The sequence below is a fragment of the Battus philenor genome, unplaced genomic scaffold (genome assembly GCF_028537555.1).
Source record: "Battus philenor isolate CCGP_79_NKW_IND1 unplaced genomic scaffold, ilBatPhil1.0.hap1 SCAF_5, whole genome shotgun sequence".
NCBI classification, from domain to species: domain Eukaryota; kingdom Metazoa; phylum Arthropoda; class Insecta; order Lepidoptera; family Papilionidae; genus Battus; species Battus philenor.
In genome coordinates, this window is record NW_027181715.1 from 13,935,988 (window position 1) to 13,953,445 (window position 17,458).

At 35.6% G+C, this 17,458-nt stretch overlaps 1 protein-coding gene across 1 annotated transcript in view; it reads right to left on the minus strand.

Moving 5' to 3' along the window:
- Window positions 1–17,458, minus strand: part of LOC137929928 (diacylglycerol kinase eta) — a 156,807-nt gene that overhangs the window by 16,754 nt on the left and 122,595 nt on the right. The window contains exons 6-12 of the mRNA XM_068773067.1: window positions 17,272–17,363; window positions 8,117–8,322; window positions 6,729–6,925; window positions 5,936–6,081; window positions 5,255–5,366; window positions 2,719–2,894; window positions 752–781 (exon numbers count right to left, since the gene is read on the minus strand). Coding sequence (XP_068629168.1) covers window positions 752–781; window positions 2,719–2,894; window positions 5,255–5,366; window positions 5,936–6,081; window positions 6,729–6,925; window positions 8,117–8,322; window positions 17,272–17,363 — 959 coding nt within the window. The remainder of the gene's footprint in view (window positions 1–751; window positions 782–2,718; window positions 2,895–5,254; window positions 5,367–5,935; window positions 6,082–6,728; window positions 6,926–8,116; window positions 8,323–17,271; window positions 17,364–17,458) is intronic.

Genomic DNA, 17,458 nt, shown 5'->3' on the forward strand with positions numbered 1-17,458 from the left:
CTTAATAAGTTCATATAGGCATCACGTAAAATACGAAACGAATCTTTGGATTTTAATTTTAAAATGAAAAATTGTATGTTTTCTATTATTGGTGAATAAAATGACATTATGATAAATGAATTGAAAAGAAAATGACAGAAACCATCACCGTCTAGCAGCTCTTTCACTTTGCAAAGGAGATAGAAAAGTTTGGAGAAGTATTGCCCAACCTTCTAGACTGAAGAAGCACTCGAAGAAGAAGAATGATGATGAAATATCTACAAGAGGTTATCAATTCTTTGAAATGACATTTCATGTTAGTGAAGTATCTTCACAGTGCGTAGCATATTGCAAATAACGTTTGACTTTGTAAATACAACTCAATTATTATAATTAACCCCGAATCAATTTAAAAATAAATTGTTATATTTGAAATAAATTGTCAGACCGCGATTGATCAGTTGACTGTGTTCAAAAGTTAAAATAATTGAGTTATATAACCTACAGATAAAAATGTATTTTTAATTTAGCTTTACAGATTATAAAACGCACTATCAGCATATTTTTTTTAATTTTCTATTTATAATTTTAAACTGTACGTTGTATATATATGAAAACGTTTTGAAAATAAAGTGATACTGCTAGATTTTCTAGATTCCACTATTTGGTGACACAGAGCTATGTTCCAGCTAATTCTAGAAGAGTGTAGAAGGTGTTTGAGTGGGAGCTCTCATCGAACTATGTGCCTCTAAAGTAATGTACTACAGCTGACCTGCACAGCTCGCAGTCGTCAGTTGGACTGCTGCATTGCGAACACAAAAATCACGATTACTCTCTGGTTTCACTTTTTGAAAACCAAAAAAAAAATTAATTGAATATAACTAATCATCGTATTTATAAAATATTAAAGGTCATCATCATCTTCACCCGTAGAACGTACACAGCTGAACACAAGCGTCCTTCTTATACTTCCAATATGACCGGCTGGACGATACCTGTATCCTTGTGTTCAGGTTAATTCGTGATGTCCACTCAACAACCTTAAAGGCCATCTGTTCTGCACGATATGTGGCCTACCCAATTTCATTTCATCTTACTGATCCGCTTCGCTATCTCAGCTATTTTCGCTTGTCTATAGACAAATCTCGAGCATATGCTCTTGCTCTATGCTAGTTGGGCAACTATCAGTTTAAACTGTTATAAATACCAATACATTATTTTCTTAAGAAAACAAAACTTTTCATTATCATTTATGCCCTAAAATGTCCACAGCTGGACATAGACCTCCCCCATAGATTTATAAGATAGATTGGAAGCGACCTGCACTTAGCATTTTTCTTATGGGCTGACGTTTTACTAATTATTATTAATGACAATTTGATTAAATTTCATAACTAGCTCTAATAGCTGACAAAGATAAGTATAAATTAATTGTTTCTTTGTTTTGTAAATAAAATAAAAAAGTAAAGCTGAATGGAATAAATTTTTTCATTGACCCACTTTACTCTTTTGACAGCACAATCAATCAATCAACAAACCAATCAATTCCGACTCTTTTTGTTTTTAGAAAATTATGAATAATGTTAGCGAGCCGCAATGGAGCTTTACTTAGTAAGATATAATTTTAACATTTTATTTCATTGTTTTGACTTTGATAAAAATGTATTAAACTGTCCACAGGAACTAGCAAAATTTTGAAAGTGTTCTATATTAAAAATAGTCTGTGAACTTCTGGTTTAGGAGGTCGTATCATAGTGTTTTGGTGCAAGAGAAACTTCCTCGAATTCCTTTTCTCGATACTGGCAATACCATGTGATGAGAGAAAGTCATATCTTGGACTAGTTTGAATAGCATAGTTGTAATAAATTAATTTGGTTGAGCATGTCTTATTGCTATAGCAACGTCCAAAGGCTTGAATTATATCGTTGGTCTACCTAGCGAGGGCCTACTCACTCCGCGTCTACCGGCTCGTGATCGCCACTTGAGAAGCTTTCAGCCTCAACGCCCATCGGTTGCACGAGAGATGTGCCTCACGCACTGCCATTTTGACGAGCAGTTCTTTGAGCTACGTCAGCGATCTTGGTTCTTCTGCGAACCTGCTAATTTCTGATTTGATCTCGCAGCGAATCTCCAAGCATAGCCATCTCTATTACTCTCTTGGTGACCTTGAACCTTGTCGGAGCATTACGTGACTTATTTCACTAAAGGCTGACTAGCAGTTAGATCTCTTACTTTGGTGCTTCATAGAGATAAAGAAGAAAAGAGACTTCGATTTGTACTGCCTCTCTATCTTTTAATAATTTGTATACTGTTAATAGAGCAGTCGTATGTAGATAATGACTTTATTAAGATCATTGGAAGGTTCTATTTTTTTACGGTCCCCGCTATTGGAACCTCTCGTAAAACCCCTGTCTTGACAATATTTTCAATAAATTTTTCACAGAATATTTTATTTTCGTTGTCATCTTTTGTCCTTCACAGTATCTTTTATACGACACGTTTTCCATCATTACTTTTTACACTTTATTTTCCTCTTTTACTTTGCCTTCAATCAGGTTCTGTTGAAGATCTATGGGGAGGCTTCTGTCCAGTAGTGGAGGTTGTGATGAAATGATAATGTAAGGCTCTCCTCAAGCACATGTTTAGGAGCGAGTCCGTGAGTACATTCACACGAGGAATGCATCGAAAAATTGGACTTGGAGCGAAAAACTATAGAATGTATGTCAGTAGTGTACTGACCTGCAGCGCGCGTGGTCGTGTGCGAGATGGTTCCGCGCGTGCAGCAGCAGCGAGAGGGCGCGACGCAGCCGGTGCGCGGCACGCGCTGCCCCTCCCCCCGCCCGCTCCCCCGCCTCTGCCAGCCTTGCACACCCCACCCGAAGCGACGAGCTTGCCGCACCGCTAACTTCTCCCGCCTTATTCACAACATAATAAAGACATATTTATATATATATATATACACACAAACACACACACACACATACTAGCTGATCTCGCAAACGTTGTTTTGAAAAAAAAATTAAAGTTTTTAATTAACAAATGTAAGATAAGGGTTGATCGTAGAGGGGTGAAAATTTAGGTTTGTATGTATTTTTGTATGCTGTATCATAATAAAATAAAAACCAAAAAAATTGTCTAAAAAATTAAAAATAAATTTAGGGTTGGACCACCCTTATCACTTAGGGGTATGGAAAATAGATAGTAGCCGATTCTCAGACATACTGAATACGCATGTAAAATTTGGTAAAAATCGGTCAAGCCGTTTCGGAGGAGTTCAAGTTCGAACACCGTGACACGAGAATTATATATATTAGATATATATAGTTTTTTGATCCATTCAAAAATGTGTATGTTAGTTATTACTGTTGTGAGCGTCACTCTTGAAATGATATAAACTAATTACTGTGTACAATTTGTATTTATTACTTGTTTATGTTTTACAGTTTTTATATGTTCCACATTGCTGCATGACCATCTGTCATTTCTCCTTCCTTTCGGTTCTCACACCCGATTCCTTACTTAACTAAATGTTGCGGCTATAAATATTAAACAAATTTATTTGAGTATATGGCCATTCGCCACACTGTTTAACCTTTATATTGAATATGTCATTAGTCTCTGTTACTGCTTAGAGCTTTTAATCCAAATTGTAAATGACGGTATTAGGGCGGCAGTATTTATTGGTCATATTTATAGCACTGACAAGATTACTGTATAATTTAAACAATATTTTATGTAAAGTATCGAAGCATATTTCACGTTGTAGTGTTTGTCTACGTACATGTTATATATACGTATTTGTATACACCTATCCCCCGATTTACACGGTAGATACGTTCCTGTGAAAAACGTGTAAATCGAAAATTAAAAATTTTCTAGTCAAAACCGTGTAAATCGAAAAACTTGCAGAAAATGCATAATTTTGCTATTTAACAGTTGTGATTTTTTCAATATTTTTAGGTGAACACAGTAATAAAAATAAAATGCATTGACAAGTTAAAATATTTAATATATTACGTAAACACTATTTTTTTTCTTTAATTACAATAAATTAAACAGGAGAACAAAAAATAAAAGCAAAGGTGTTTTATTATCCTTTATCACTGTCAGAAATTACTCTCATTCTTTTTTTCGGAATCGAAGGTTCGAATTCACTTTCATCGCTCGAAGTTATTTGTGCCGATTCGATGTTTAAAGCAGAAATATTTACATTAAGAGAAATGGTAATAAAATCGGTTATTAAAACAAAAAAAAAAACTTATTTGGAAAACCGTATAAAAGCGAAAATGTGTAAAACAAGTACCATGTAAATCGAGGGATAGGTGTATGTATAGACAAAGTATGATTCACAAATTCGTCTCCCCTAAACAATGAATTTTTAACAATCAAAAAAACTTTTTTACTCTCTCACGCTGATATAATATAAGTTGACTGCTTCCGGTCCTACTGGAAATTTATAGGGGAAGTCTATATCTAGCAGAAAACTTCCTACGGCTGAAATTATGAAGATGAATCCAAAAATATAGGCTCCTGAGCTTTACTACTAAAAACTAGGTCTAGGCTAATTGTTTTAAATGTTTGCCTTCTTACGGGGACAGACATATGTGACAGTAAGGTAACAGTAATCACTCCCCCCCTCCCCCTCTCCTTCCAAAAACTTGTCAAAGCCAATGTTTATTAATTTACTAGTAATCCTCTTTTCGGCTCATAGACGCCCTCTGTAAGGCATAAGCCATCCCCTAAGATATCTATGAAGGGATGTGAAATAATCGCCACGATTGGCAGGTGGATTGGCAATCGCAGTGTGGTATTGTCGTACGCAGAGAACGCTGCTGTTCATCTTCTGGAAACTTTTTTGTGAGTAATGGCAATCATATATAAATAATGCACTAAGTGTGAATTATATTAGAAAGAAAAGGACCAATATTTAGCCACTACCGCACATGCAGTGGTAGTCATGCAATAAAATGCACCGCCCACCAGCCCGCTGATAAATGCGTATGCGGCAAACAATGCGAATCAAACAACCGCCACCGCCAAATTACTCAACACGTGTTTCACCCCTCCATGGGTCATCTTCAGGAGTTACACCGATTAGTGCCAAACACAGAGTCAAACTATGTGCGGAAGTGGCTAAATATCGGACCTTTTCTTACTTAGGATGGACTTCCGCGAGGTAACGCCTGATTCCATTAAATAATTATATAAGATTGTATCGTAAGTAGTAGCATCGTAAGTCCGGGCTACTACTACTCGCTTACTTACTCTTACCTACCTGCATGATGTCCTGCAGATTCTTCAACAGCGTGGTCTCCTCCAGCAAGTCGGGCGGCACGGGAGGCGGCGGTGGGGCGGTGAGCGCGCGCTCGAACGTCATGATCGACCACCTGCCGGGGAATCACTGGTCAAATCATTTATACTAAGGCTTTAGTTGCCTGGTCTATAGTGATACAATTAACAACAGTTAAGGACCGTGACATGATCATACGCGGACAGTGTAAGGCAAATTCGTATTCAAAATTAACTTATATATGTTTCTCAAAGCAGTTGTAGTATTTAGTTAGTTTTTCATTTTAACTTCATATTGCGTAGTAGTGTTTGTCTACGTGTTTTTGGTTATACATACAGGTGATTGCATATATGCACATATACTTAAGTAAAAGCCGTTCTCGAGAACCAGAATAAGAAGAACAATTATTAAGAACTTTTATTCTAGATGGTCTGTCAGCCCTCCAACCCTCTGGCTCCGACTGCGCCTGGTTGCAGGGATTTTAACCGGTCTTGATCTTTTTAACAAACATCTAAACAGACGTTTAATAAAAAGACAAAGTAAACACTTTATGTGTCACGAATCGACTTTTGTGCAGGGCATGCCTGGAAGAGGATGAGACAGCTGCCATCATCAGCTATCAGCTGTCTATCTTCTGCATATGCAAATGAAGGTGCCGGTACTCACCTGTCCAGCATCTTGGTGGAAGCACGTTCGTACCGCTCCAGGAGCTGTTGCAGATTCGCCGCATCATCACAGGATGCACCCCAGCCCAGCACGCGCGCCAGGTCGTTGCCCGTGCCGAGGGGGAGCACAGCCGTTTGGACCAGACGCTGTGAAGTAATGTCTTTTTATAGCCTTTTGGGACCATAGGTTATAGGTTCGGTTCCTAGCAGGTCTTACATATAAATTATTAAGTACTGGTTATTATAAATAAAAATCATTATCAATCTGTCTTACCATTTATTTATATTTTCTTCAATTGGACTATGACACGCTAACTTTACTTGACTAAAGTGCAAATATCATAATTATTTAGCTGAGATGTTTCAAATAGTTTTTACAATTGTTGCTATCAACTCAATGTGAATACATCATGCGTATATATTTTTAATATTATTTTAAAGAGTACATCTACTGTAAATTTATAATATATATATCTAATAGATCCAGGCGTTACCTCGCGGTAGCCCATCCTAACTAAGGAAGGGACTAATATATAGCTACTTCCACTATGCAGCAGTAGTCGTGCAATGAAGTACACCGCCCTCCAGCCCGCTTATAAATGTGCTTGCGGTAAACAATGCGAAACACAACTACCACCGTTATCTATTCTACACGTGTTTCACCCTTTCACGGGGCATCCTCAGATGTTATATACTAGTCCCTTTCTTAGATTATAATATTTGTCATATTAAATATCCCAAAAAAAAAACATAAATATGTATAAACTTCCATCTTAATTGCTTAAAAGACATACATGCATGTCCAGCTTATCGATCTCCTGGAGCACCCAGCCCACGGAGCCGTCGCCGCTGCAGACCAGCACGCGCAGCGGGGCGAAGTGCCGGAACAGCCTCAACCCCAGCCGCGGCCCGGCGCCGCTCAGCTCAAACACCTGCGCCGGGTTCAGCAGCTGCTTGAAGCGTCGCAGGAACTTCACGCCCTGATTATCGCCTGGCAGATACAAGATTGTTTTAACAATGTACCTCAATCCTAAACACAAAGACATGGTTAAATATAAAACAATAAAGACTCAAAAATAGACCCACACCTATTTTATATATATCTACATCAACCCAGTGGCAATCCACCGTTAAATGACTAGGAATTGCCATTTTAGATCGCGAGTTTGATTCCAGGGATGCAATCTTATCCAAGTCTGTTTAATTGCCACTGCTTACAGATAGTTTCCAGAGAATGGGCAGCAGCATCTTCTGCGTACCATAATACTACAGCGTGATCGCCGACTCTGCCAACGCGTGGCAATTATGGTATTTATTCCTGTAGATATCTTTATGTAGGCGTCTATGGGATAAAAAACGATGACGGCGACAACCTAACCACTCATACTATCTAAATTGGTCAACCACTCACTCTAGATGCAGAAATGATTTAGGCAGGTGTGTTTAAAATGTCGATATATTATACAGATTGTTTCGTTTTGTAGAAACTGTGAATGTTGTATTTATAATTATTTTTAATATACACGTGCCAAGTTATCGGTGGTCTTCAATGTTTTTTACATTATTATTTACATAGAAAAATTGCAGTGATCACTTCTGTACGTCGTGAAAAGAATACTACAAGAATATTAATTTAATAGAAACTAGAATTATACAATGGCATCCTTTAACAGCGAAGTAAGTATCAACTGCTGAGAAAGCCTACAAAATAATCAGACGAACATTTTTTGTGATCACTTTAATAATATCCTTAAAGTAGAAGTGGAGCAATTCATTGTCGGGCTCCATTATCACTTAAGAATACACATATTATATTTCTCTCTCTTCCTCTGTTCTTTTTTTTCTGAGGCAATTTGATGTTTTTATTAATTATTGTATTATACCCTGTTTACTATAAGTATATAAGTTATATATATTTGTATGTTAATGTATATACGTACGTTTTGTACACGTTAACTACCCATTATTTATACTTCTACTGTGTCCATACTATGATTGTCTGTAAGAGATTGCCTTGTGTGATAAGTACGCCCATTGTACTTTTGTATTATTATGAAACTATTTAAATGTATCTTAGCGTGTACAATAAAGAAATACACAGTTTCTCACAAAAAAAAAACTAAAATCCTATACATAGGTATAAAATATCAGTGAACTAAATAAAAGATATAAAGTTCGTCACCTGATCTGGAGTTGACAAAGACGATGAGAGGCGAAGCGTTGGGCGGCCTGTCGGGCAGCCAGCCGTCGTCCGGGCCGACCGAGTGCAGCCGGGTCGGCGGCACGACGGACGCGCGGGCCGGGCCCAACGAGCACGTCGCTCGCCAGCCCGGCCGGCAGTTCGCGTGCACACACTTCCGGCACCACACGCATCGGAAGTCTTGCAATCTACGCATGAACAACATTCATTTTCTTGCCATTCAATTATATTATTTTCCTCTTTAGTTCATTTGTAGTAATTAGTTGTTTTATTAACTTATTCCAATTCCTAATAATAACAGCTAACCTAATATAGTAGAATATGACATTTTATTAAGTATAATACAGGCTGATTGGGAATTGGTGTAAGAGCTTTAAACGAGTGAATGGTTCGTTTGTCAAAAAAACTAAAGATTTTCTTTTACACTTACAGTCACCTGTATAAAGTATTCTCCTTGAAATATGTTACATTAATTTATATTTTCTAATGGAATACACTTCTCACTTCTAGCATTACAAAGTCTGTCGGGATATATATACAATTTGAATAGGGTGTACCTTATGAGCAAAAGAGATATATGTATATTCATCCCTTTAAACCTTTTACATATATAACGAATCCCTATGGATTACGGATTGGTCAAATTAGTCGAATTAATTCAGAAACTGACAGATAGACAGTTGCCATTGTTGTTGGATGAATCTAATATATAACCCTGTAATATAAATAAAGTCATGTATGAAATACAGACAAAATGACCGTCAATGTAAATAGATACACATAGAAAAATACTTTATTTTTATAATACGTTTAATGGTAATCACTGACAATTGTTTTTGTTAATCAATTAATAAAAAAAATATACACCTAATAGATCACAACTGGCTTTCATTTTGATCGAAGAAGGCAGGGGCGGTTTCTTACTGTTACCCGTAAAAGGCATATAATGGTGACAATAGTGGCTGAAATTTCTATGATGTGGAACATTTTTACACTAATTTAATATTTATTTTTCTTCCTTACTATTTAATCTACTATAATTTATTCTATAACGTGTTTAGTAATTTAAGACTGAAGCTAAGGGTTTTAAAATATTGTACAAACATTTATTTTCGACGTAGTTCGAAGAATTGTTCGTTTTAAGTGATATGGGTGGGGTATATCGCTCGTGCAATCGATGGTCGTTTGGACTGAAAGGTTCTTGAGTAGCTATCATAGACACGGCGTTGGTAAGACCTCAACTGGACCGAGGGTCAAGTAGTGGGAAGTCACTGGATGCAAATAGCTCAATAAAGGTCTTTTTGGCTATCCTTGGGGAACCCTTATTCCTTGCAGTGGGCGTTTATAAGATGATGATAATGAGCCATTTTACAGCTTCTTATTACTCTGGGGTAACGCTGTATATATTAATTAAGTCAATATTTGTAATAATAAACACCAGTGCGGGCAATATATAGGGACCTTAGAATTCTTCGCAAGAAGTTTTTAATAAACATGGTATTTTTAAGGTTGCGCCGCAATATGTCTATAATAAAAGTTTTTTTCCGCAAAAACACCCAGAACTATTTAATAGCGAGATATTGTGTAAATACAAAGAATAAAAATAAGCTGTATGCTTCTAGTTTTTGTTTTCAAAAATCATTTATGGCACAAAGTATATATATGTACAATAAAACTCTACAATCAATTTTATTTCTACCACTGGAGCGATTATAAAGCAATATTAAAAAATATATATTATTGGAAAAAGAGTATATTTTTCTATCCAAGAACACTATACTGATGTTAATGTGTGAATTAAATATTGTTGACTCAGGAAGCTAGTTACTGTCAAGCACTCTTTATAAAACAATATTTGTAAAGAAGTAGTATTTGTAAGAATTGCCTTCCGGTGGTAGCTTCCTATAGGGCTAACAATGTCGCTTATTCGAATAAAGAATGTTTTGATTTTTTAAAAAGTCAAAGTTGCTTGGCTTGTTCCCAACAGTATGTATATCAGCAGACATTATCATGATTTAATTTTATTTTTCACTTAAAATATAAATCGAGAGGCAATAAAAAAATAGTTTATTGAAAAAGCTACTCGCTTTTCGATATCCATTCACCTATCGACTCTTAAGAAGTAGCTCTTATTGAACTTGTAATAACCACTCAGTTTCAATATAAGTTCAATCTAGCGACAGAAACGTGAACCGAACCCATTTGAGATGATTTTTATATAGAGTGCACTTAAATGCGGTGCAAAGTGTACTCTGAAATCTACTCTCCTATGTCAACACGAGAGTAAAGTCATTAAACCCGCCATCCACTGGACATGTGTTATTAATATCGAGCAGCGGAATTCATGTGCGGAAATTATTGCGACATAGTGGAAGTCATGTTTAACGAACTCAAGAAAAATTTGTTTATGTGTTTTATTGAAGTTTTTTCAAATGGCAGTTTAGTAAAAATTACTTTGAAATAAACATGAATGTATAGTTAGTTTATGTTTATTCACTAACTAATAAGTTTCATATTATGATGTGAAATAACAAAGAACAAAGTTCACTTTTAAACGCTTTATTTTAGAATTTAGTACAGTATATATAGAAAGATATAGAAAGTAATTTTAGCCAAAGAGAAAAACTTTAAATATCAGAAGTAGGATATTATGGCAAAGCGAAAGAATATAATGCAAGGCTTACGTTGCAAATGAGTTGGCAAAAATCGCAGCAGCAAGAAGCGTGCGTCTTGTGCCCAAACATAGCTAACAATGGCAAGCGGCGGCCGAAGATAGCCGAAGTTGACCGATGCGCCGGCGCAGGCAATATAAGCTCACGTAATGTAGGTGCCATCTTTGCGTTACTAAAGGTACAATCATTTAGTGTGCGTCCTTTTAGGTCACCACAAATGTGTTGACGCATCCTCCGTAAACCTCGTCATCTAATATCACTAATTAAGTTTTTAACTTTCATTTCTTTATATGCGATACACAATATTCATGTAATATATATAGATATACAATTCAAACTACTCACAAACTTACAATTTACTTAATAACATCGAGTCCCATATTTCCTTAGTCTGGTATGTATGATATTTTATTGCCCTTAAGATAACTTATTATATAATGTTGAGCAGTGGTATCTCAGCGGTAGAGAACTGAGACTTGCGATCGTAAATCACGGGTTCAATGCCCGGGGTACAATCTTAAATAATTCACACTTTGTGCATTATATATATATATATATATATATATATATAATATATATATTTGTGTATATATATATATATATATATATATATATATATACATATATACACACAAAGCATATTGTATTCGTATGTGGCCGGATTTTTGGTTGCAATAATTTCAATTTAATGCATTCTATGACACCTTCCAATGCGTTTATGTTATCAAAAGTTACTTTGAATACTTTTAAGATATAAATACATATATATAAACTAAAACCTTTTTTTAGTTTTGATTGACGCCAAACGTTTGACAGCTATTTACAAGTGCTTTAATTTGCTATGATGTTCGTTGAAGTAAAAAGCACCTTTTCACTATTTCCCTGACATTTATTATATTCTTCTGTTCATGAAAAAAACCTTCGTCATGCGTAAACTAAAATATGAAACAAGTGGGGCCGTTTTCAAGTGTTATGCTTAGCCAACTCATTTGTAGACTCATTTTTGTTTTCAAAAAGTTTTTTCATATGTAAGGACGACTTTTTGTAGCAATGCTGTCGCGCGTTTATACGATAACTCGTGTTAGTCGTATTGGAAACGCGTTACATTAGCTACATGGAGATGCCTGATATGTACAACGATACTGACTATTTTATTTCTAGCCAAGAAACAACGTGTGAGCCGTCTCCATATTACTGGCCATTGCAGCCGCAATAATTAAAAAAAAATTTGTACGCGTTGGAATTTGAATTCGAACGCCGACGTTTCTGCTGAGAGATAGTCGCTGCTATTGTGTCCGGATTAAAATTGTAAATAGTACACGATTGTAATTAATCTCTGTAAATATGTAATACACCCTGTGATCAAAATTTAAGTTGAAATTTTCATTTAAAACTCATTATGAAGGTAAGAAAAGGACCAATATTTAGCCACTTCCGCACATGCTGTGGTAGTCGTACAATGAAATGCACCGCCCGCCAGCCCGCTGATAAATGCGTATGCGGCAAACAATGTGAATCACACAACCGCCACCTCCAAATTACACAACACGTGTTTCACCCCTCCACGGGGCATCTTCAGGAGTTATGTTACACCGATTAGTGCCAAACACAGAGTTATCATTATGGAGGGGTATTATGAGGGCAAGTATTAAATGTTGTTTTGTGTCTTAAACGCGTCATGTATCGATTGGTACCAAAATTGGAAATTTTTTGAAAAAAGAAGCATCTAAAATACAGATACATATTATTCCGCAACCACTGAATTCGCCTGCCGTTTCTGTATATTGTTGTATATTTCAGCAAACTCAAAAGGGTAATGCGAGGACGCCGTTTTGACACGACTGAAGAAATAAAAACGGAATCGAAGAACGTCTTGAAGGCTATACTGGAGAAGCACTATTCCGACTGTTTTGAGGACTGGAAAAATCGTTGACAGCAATGCGTTTTATTGGATGGAGATTGCTTTGAAGAGGATGACATTAATTTAGGAGAATAAATAAATAACACTCTGTGTTTGGCACTAATCGGTGTAACATGGCTCCTGAGGATGCCCCGTGGAGGGGTGAAACACGTGTTGAGTAATTTGGCGGTGGCGGTTGTGTGATTCGCATTGTTTGCCGCATACGCATTTTTCGGCGGGCTGGCGGGCGGTGCACTTTGTTGCACGACTGCCACTGCATGTGCGGAAGTGGCTAAATATTGGTCCTTTTCTTACTTAGGATGGACTTCCGCAAGGTAACGCCTGATTCCATTAAATAAATAATTTACCTTATAAATAATATCATCTTACTTTTTGATAACAGTACTAAATCGATCACACTTTGTTTTAATTTTCCTCGCCACCAAAGGAACAAATATGTACACGGGTGGTCTCTAGCCAGCCGTATAACATGTATACTTTAATAAAGTCATCGATATACAATTGTACTCCTACTCAGTAATATAAGAGAAGTATTATCCGGATCATTTCAATCGAATGCAACGTCGTGTATAAAATACACGTTCAATTTCTATTTGAAATTCAAATGCAACAAGCACACAGTGGGTTCCGCGTTACGGATATCGTAGACGTTCCGGAGCCGTTCTAAATTGAAAGTAGGTGACCGACATACAGGCCGGTGCTTGATTTTAAATTCAACTCTCTCAGTGAAGGCCGCTGGTGCTGTTTGTAGAGCTAATTCGCTGTATTTTATGGGACTTATTACCTCACTACTTGTTATCACACTGGGCCCGAGAGTTCTTTTTGTTGAAGGGACGCAGACAATTTACGTCATAATAAATACATTTAAAAAACTTTTAAGTTAAACGGTTTTTTGATACCCATATTGTGGTGGTTGTGGAAAAATATCTACCTAGTCCGCCATATTGGAACGGCGTCCATCTTGAATTTTAAATTTTGACATAATCATCGCGTTTTACTAATGTAGCCCTTTCATTTGATACCCATATTGAGGGGGTTAAGAAAAAATATGTAATCCGCCATTTTGTATCGGCGGCCATCTTAGATTTATAATGTTATTGATTTTATTATATTGTATTGTCATCTAAATTAAATGTGTGTACCAAATTTCAGATCAATCTGACAATGGGAAGGTGCTTAAATTTCAATTTCTAATTTTGACCCAAACAAATTCCTTACGGGTCGAACTAAATAAATATAAACGTTTAAAAAGTAAATTATTTATTTATTAAATTTTATCCTCTTCAAAGTAATCGCCGTCCGATAAAACGCACTTCTAGCAATGCTTTTTCAATTCCTCGAATCAGTCGGAATATTCTTTTTCCGGTATAGCCTTCAGGACCTTCTTCCAAATAGTTTTAATCTCCTCAATCGTATCAAAGGCGTCGCCGGATCCCCTTTTTAAGTTTTCTGAATAGCTTGAAGTCACATGCAGTCCAATCAGGCGGAGTCGGGTTTTTGACGCTTGTTTTTACTAAAAATTTGTGTAATTTTGGTCGATCGAGAGTTGAGGCCATTGAGACACAGAAAAACTTTCAAAATGTTTACGGCCGAGCGAAATGACATTTCCACTTTTGACAAACACGCTTGGCAATTTTTACAGACATCCAACTAACTGGGGGTAAAAATATCGGCTTTCCTAATGCTCGGGAATTTTAAATAGGAATTTCACCTTACATTTTAATCACAGAGTATATTTTATTAATAAATAAAGTTGTCAGTTTTAAAAACGTTAGATTATTTTTTTTGTCTGTGGAAATTGGACAGCCAGTGCAACTTTTTTCCGGTGACGTAATTATGTCCCGGCCTTATTTTTAAATATATCGTCATCACAATCGTGTAGGTCATAGGATGTCCACCTGTGGACATAAGCGTTTATTAATTCGGATTGAAGCTTTCTTTTTCTTTAGGACATTCATCATAAACTCTGCGTGTTAAAAATGAAAGCGCGACGAAAATGTATTTTTTTTTAAAATAGCTATTTATTGCATTAATCTAGGACGTAGCTCTCCTATAGTTAGTTTACTTTCACCTATGCCATTTGGAACTGTCATATATTCTATGGAATGACCGCCGAAAAAAAAACTCAGGCTACGTAATCTTTTTTTTTAACTTAGAGAATCAAATACGATAATTCAGTTTGTTCTACATGATTTAAATAAAATCAAATCTATTATTAATGTACACATTAATTTTAATATTTACTTCAAAGTTATTTTTATAATAAACTAATGGAATTCAGGGACAAACAAGTGCGAAATGATATTGCTTTGTGATTTAATATTTATGATATTTAAGTAAAAGTAAAGTAAAAGTAAAAGTGGAAAAGATTTTTCTAAATAAATGAGCTATACATTCACCTATTTAAACAGACACACATACATATATATTCTAAATATGTATATATTCTAAAAATATACAGAGTATACTTTTAGAATATTTTTTGTTATTCTCCTTTCCATAACATCAAGAAGTTTAAATAATTAACATTTCTTTATTTAAGTAAGAGTAAAAAAGTAATTACATTTAAAACAGAGAAACATATACTAAATAAATTGCGAAGTGACATTGAAAGCTAGGGACAAATATACCATTACTACGGTACTATATCGAACGTAAAGGTGAGCGACATGCATGTATTTCTAAAGCCAGGCCTCGTCCACTAATAGAATTCCGATAGCAATACTTAGCTGGAGAATGCATACGTAATGGCCTGCTATTTCTAGCCCCCGTTCTACATTCGAATTGAATGACAATAGTAGGGGTTAAGTGATACTTAGCGATACATAAGCGAGTTGTAACTCCACTGCATTCACTACAATGAACAATCAAATAGTGCATTGTTATATATATATATATATATATATATATATATATATATATATATATATATATATATATATATATATATCGGAAATATAATCGGAAATGCATGATTAACTGAAATTAAATAGATAATAAATAAAAGACCGATGTAATTAAATAGAATGATTAATATTACTGTAAGTATAGTTTAAACTAAGAAAATTTTATTTTTTTATAAGATGCAAAAAGTTTAATTTCCCCTTTATTAAAGGTCTCTGCTACTAGAAGGCATACGATTGAAAGTAACAAAATAAAATATTCTCTATAACCTATTAAGGGAAATTAGCTAATTTATGGAACGGGTTTCCAAATCAGCATTGACATGATAATAATAAAATTGTATAAGTAGGTGAACGCCAATGGATTAAAAAAAAGCCTTCTTAAATCTGGTTGGTCAACGAGGGTCATTGACCTCAAGTACCGGCACCGGCCCGGTCCAATCTTGTGCTACGAATACGTAGTAACTTTACGACCGTATCTACGCCGGTGCTACGAACATGCTACGATGTTTAATTTGTCGTAGTATTTCGATCTCGGGATGTTTAAAAACATTGCTTTACTTTTTGTAACATGACTGAATTTAGAGTAGTGGTGATTTAGTGGTATAAGATAGCACAATCACATACAACAAACCTGAAAGGCAAATACTTTGTGGAAATATAACTTCGTCACTTCCCATATACATGAAAGGTAAATATATCGAGAAAACCGAATAGTAATGAAATATTTTTAAAATTCTTCTATCAATTCACATTTGACTTAGCCTTGTGATCATAAATCACGGGTTTAATTCTCGGGGTACAGCCTCATATAATTCGCACTTTGTGTATTAACTACATAGGATTGCTACTGCACACAAACATGTTACCGGATGATGAGCGTCAGCGTCTTCTGCTATTATATATTATATATACCACACTGCTATTGCCAACCCGCCTGCCAGGCGTGGTGATTATGGTATATCCCCATATATAGAGTGGGCGACTATGGTCGAAAAGTTTTGGTGCACGTGGGTATTACATACTACCACCGTCAATTATGAATAAATTACTTAACACTAAAATGCTTATGTTCACATATTTCTAGTGTCGGTGATTTCACTGTTTTTTATACCCCTTATACCTGATTACCAGAATGTGCAACATACCATCAATTTAATGCAAAAATATCTGAGTCTGTCATTTTGAGACACTCTGGAAAGGCTTTCAAGGATAGAATGTTTAAAAACTTTTTTTAAATATTTTTTTCCCTGTATAAAGAAAGTATAAAATCTTGTCTATTATTAATTACATAAATTATTCTCGTCTTATTTTGATATTACTACTTGCTTATTACTTAAAGAGCTCCTCATTTGTTTCAATTGTTTATTGACCTTTAGACATCATTATCATTTCAGCGTTCAACTATTGGACATTGGTTTTACTTATAGATATCCAATAGGACTGCTTGGAAGCGGGCAGCATCCAGCGTCTTTCGACGACCATAATAAGCTACCAATCTATAGTCTCCAACCGAGAACCTCAAAGCCTCTTCATCTACGGATCTCATCTCTGCTTCTATCTCGTAGAGGTATCCCGAATTTAACCTTCCATAACCCTTTAAAATAAAGCTACATGTAAAGTAATTAAGATAATAATTACCTGAGCACGGAGCCGCAGGTCTTGTCGCAAATGTCGCACTTGGCTGCGACTGGGAGGTTGCCCTCCAGCCACTGGTGCGGCATTATGATGTTCTGAAACAAAACTTTCTTCAACACCTAGTAAAATTTTTTCTAATAATTGGATACACAAATCCTTTACTATTCAAGGAAATTACGTGTTACAAACG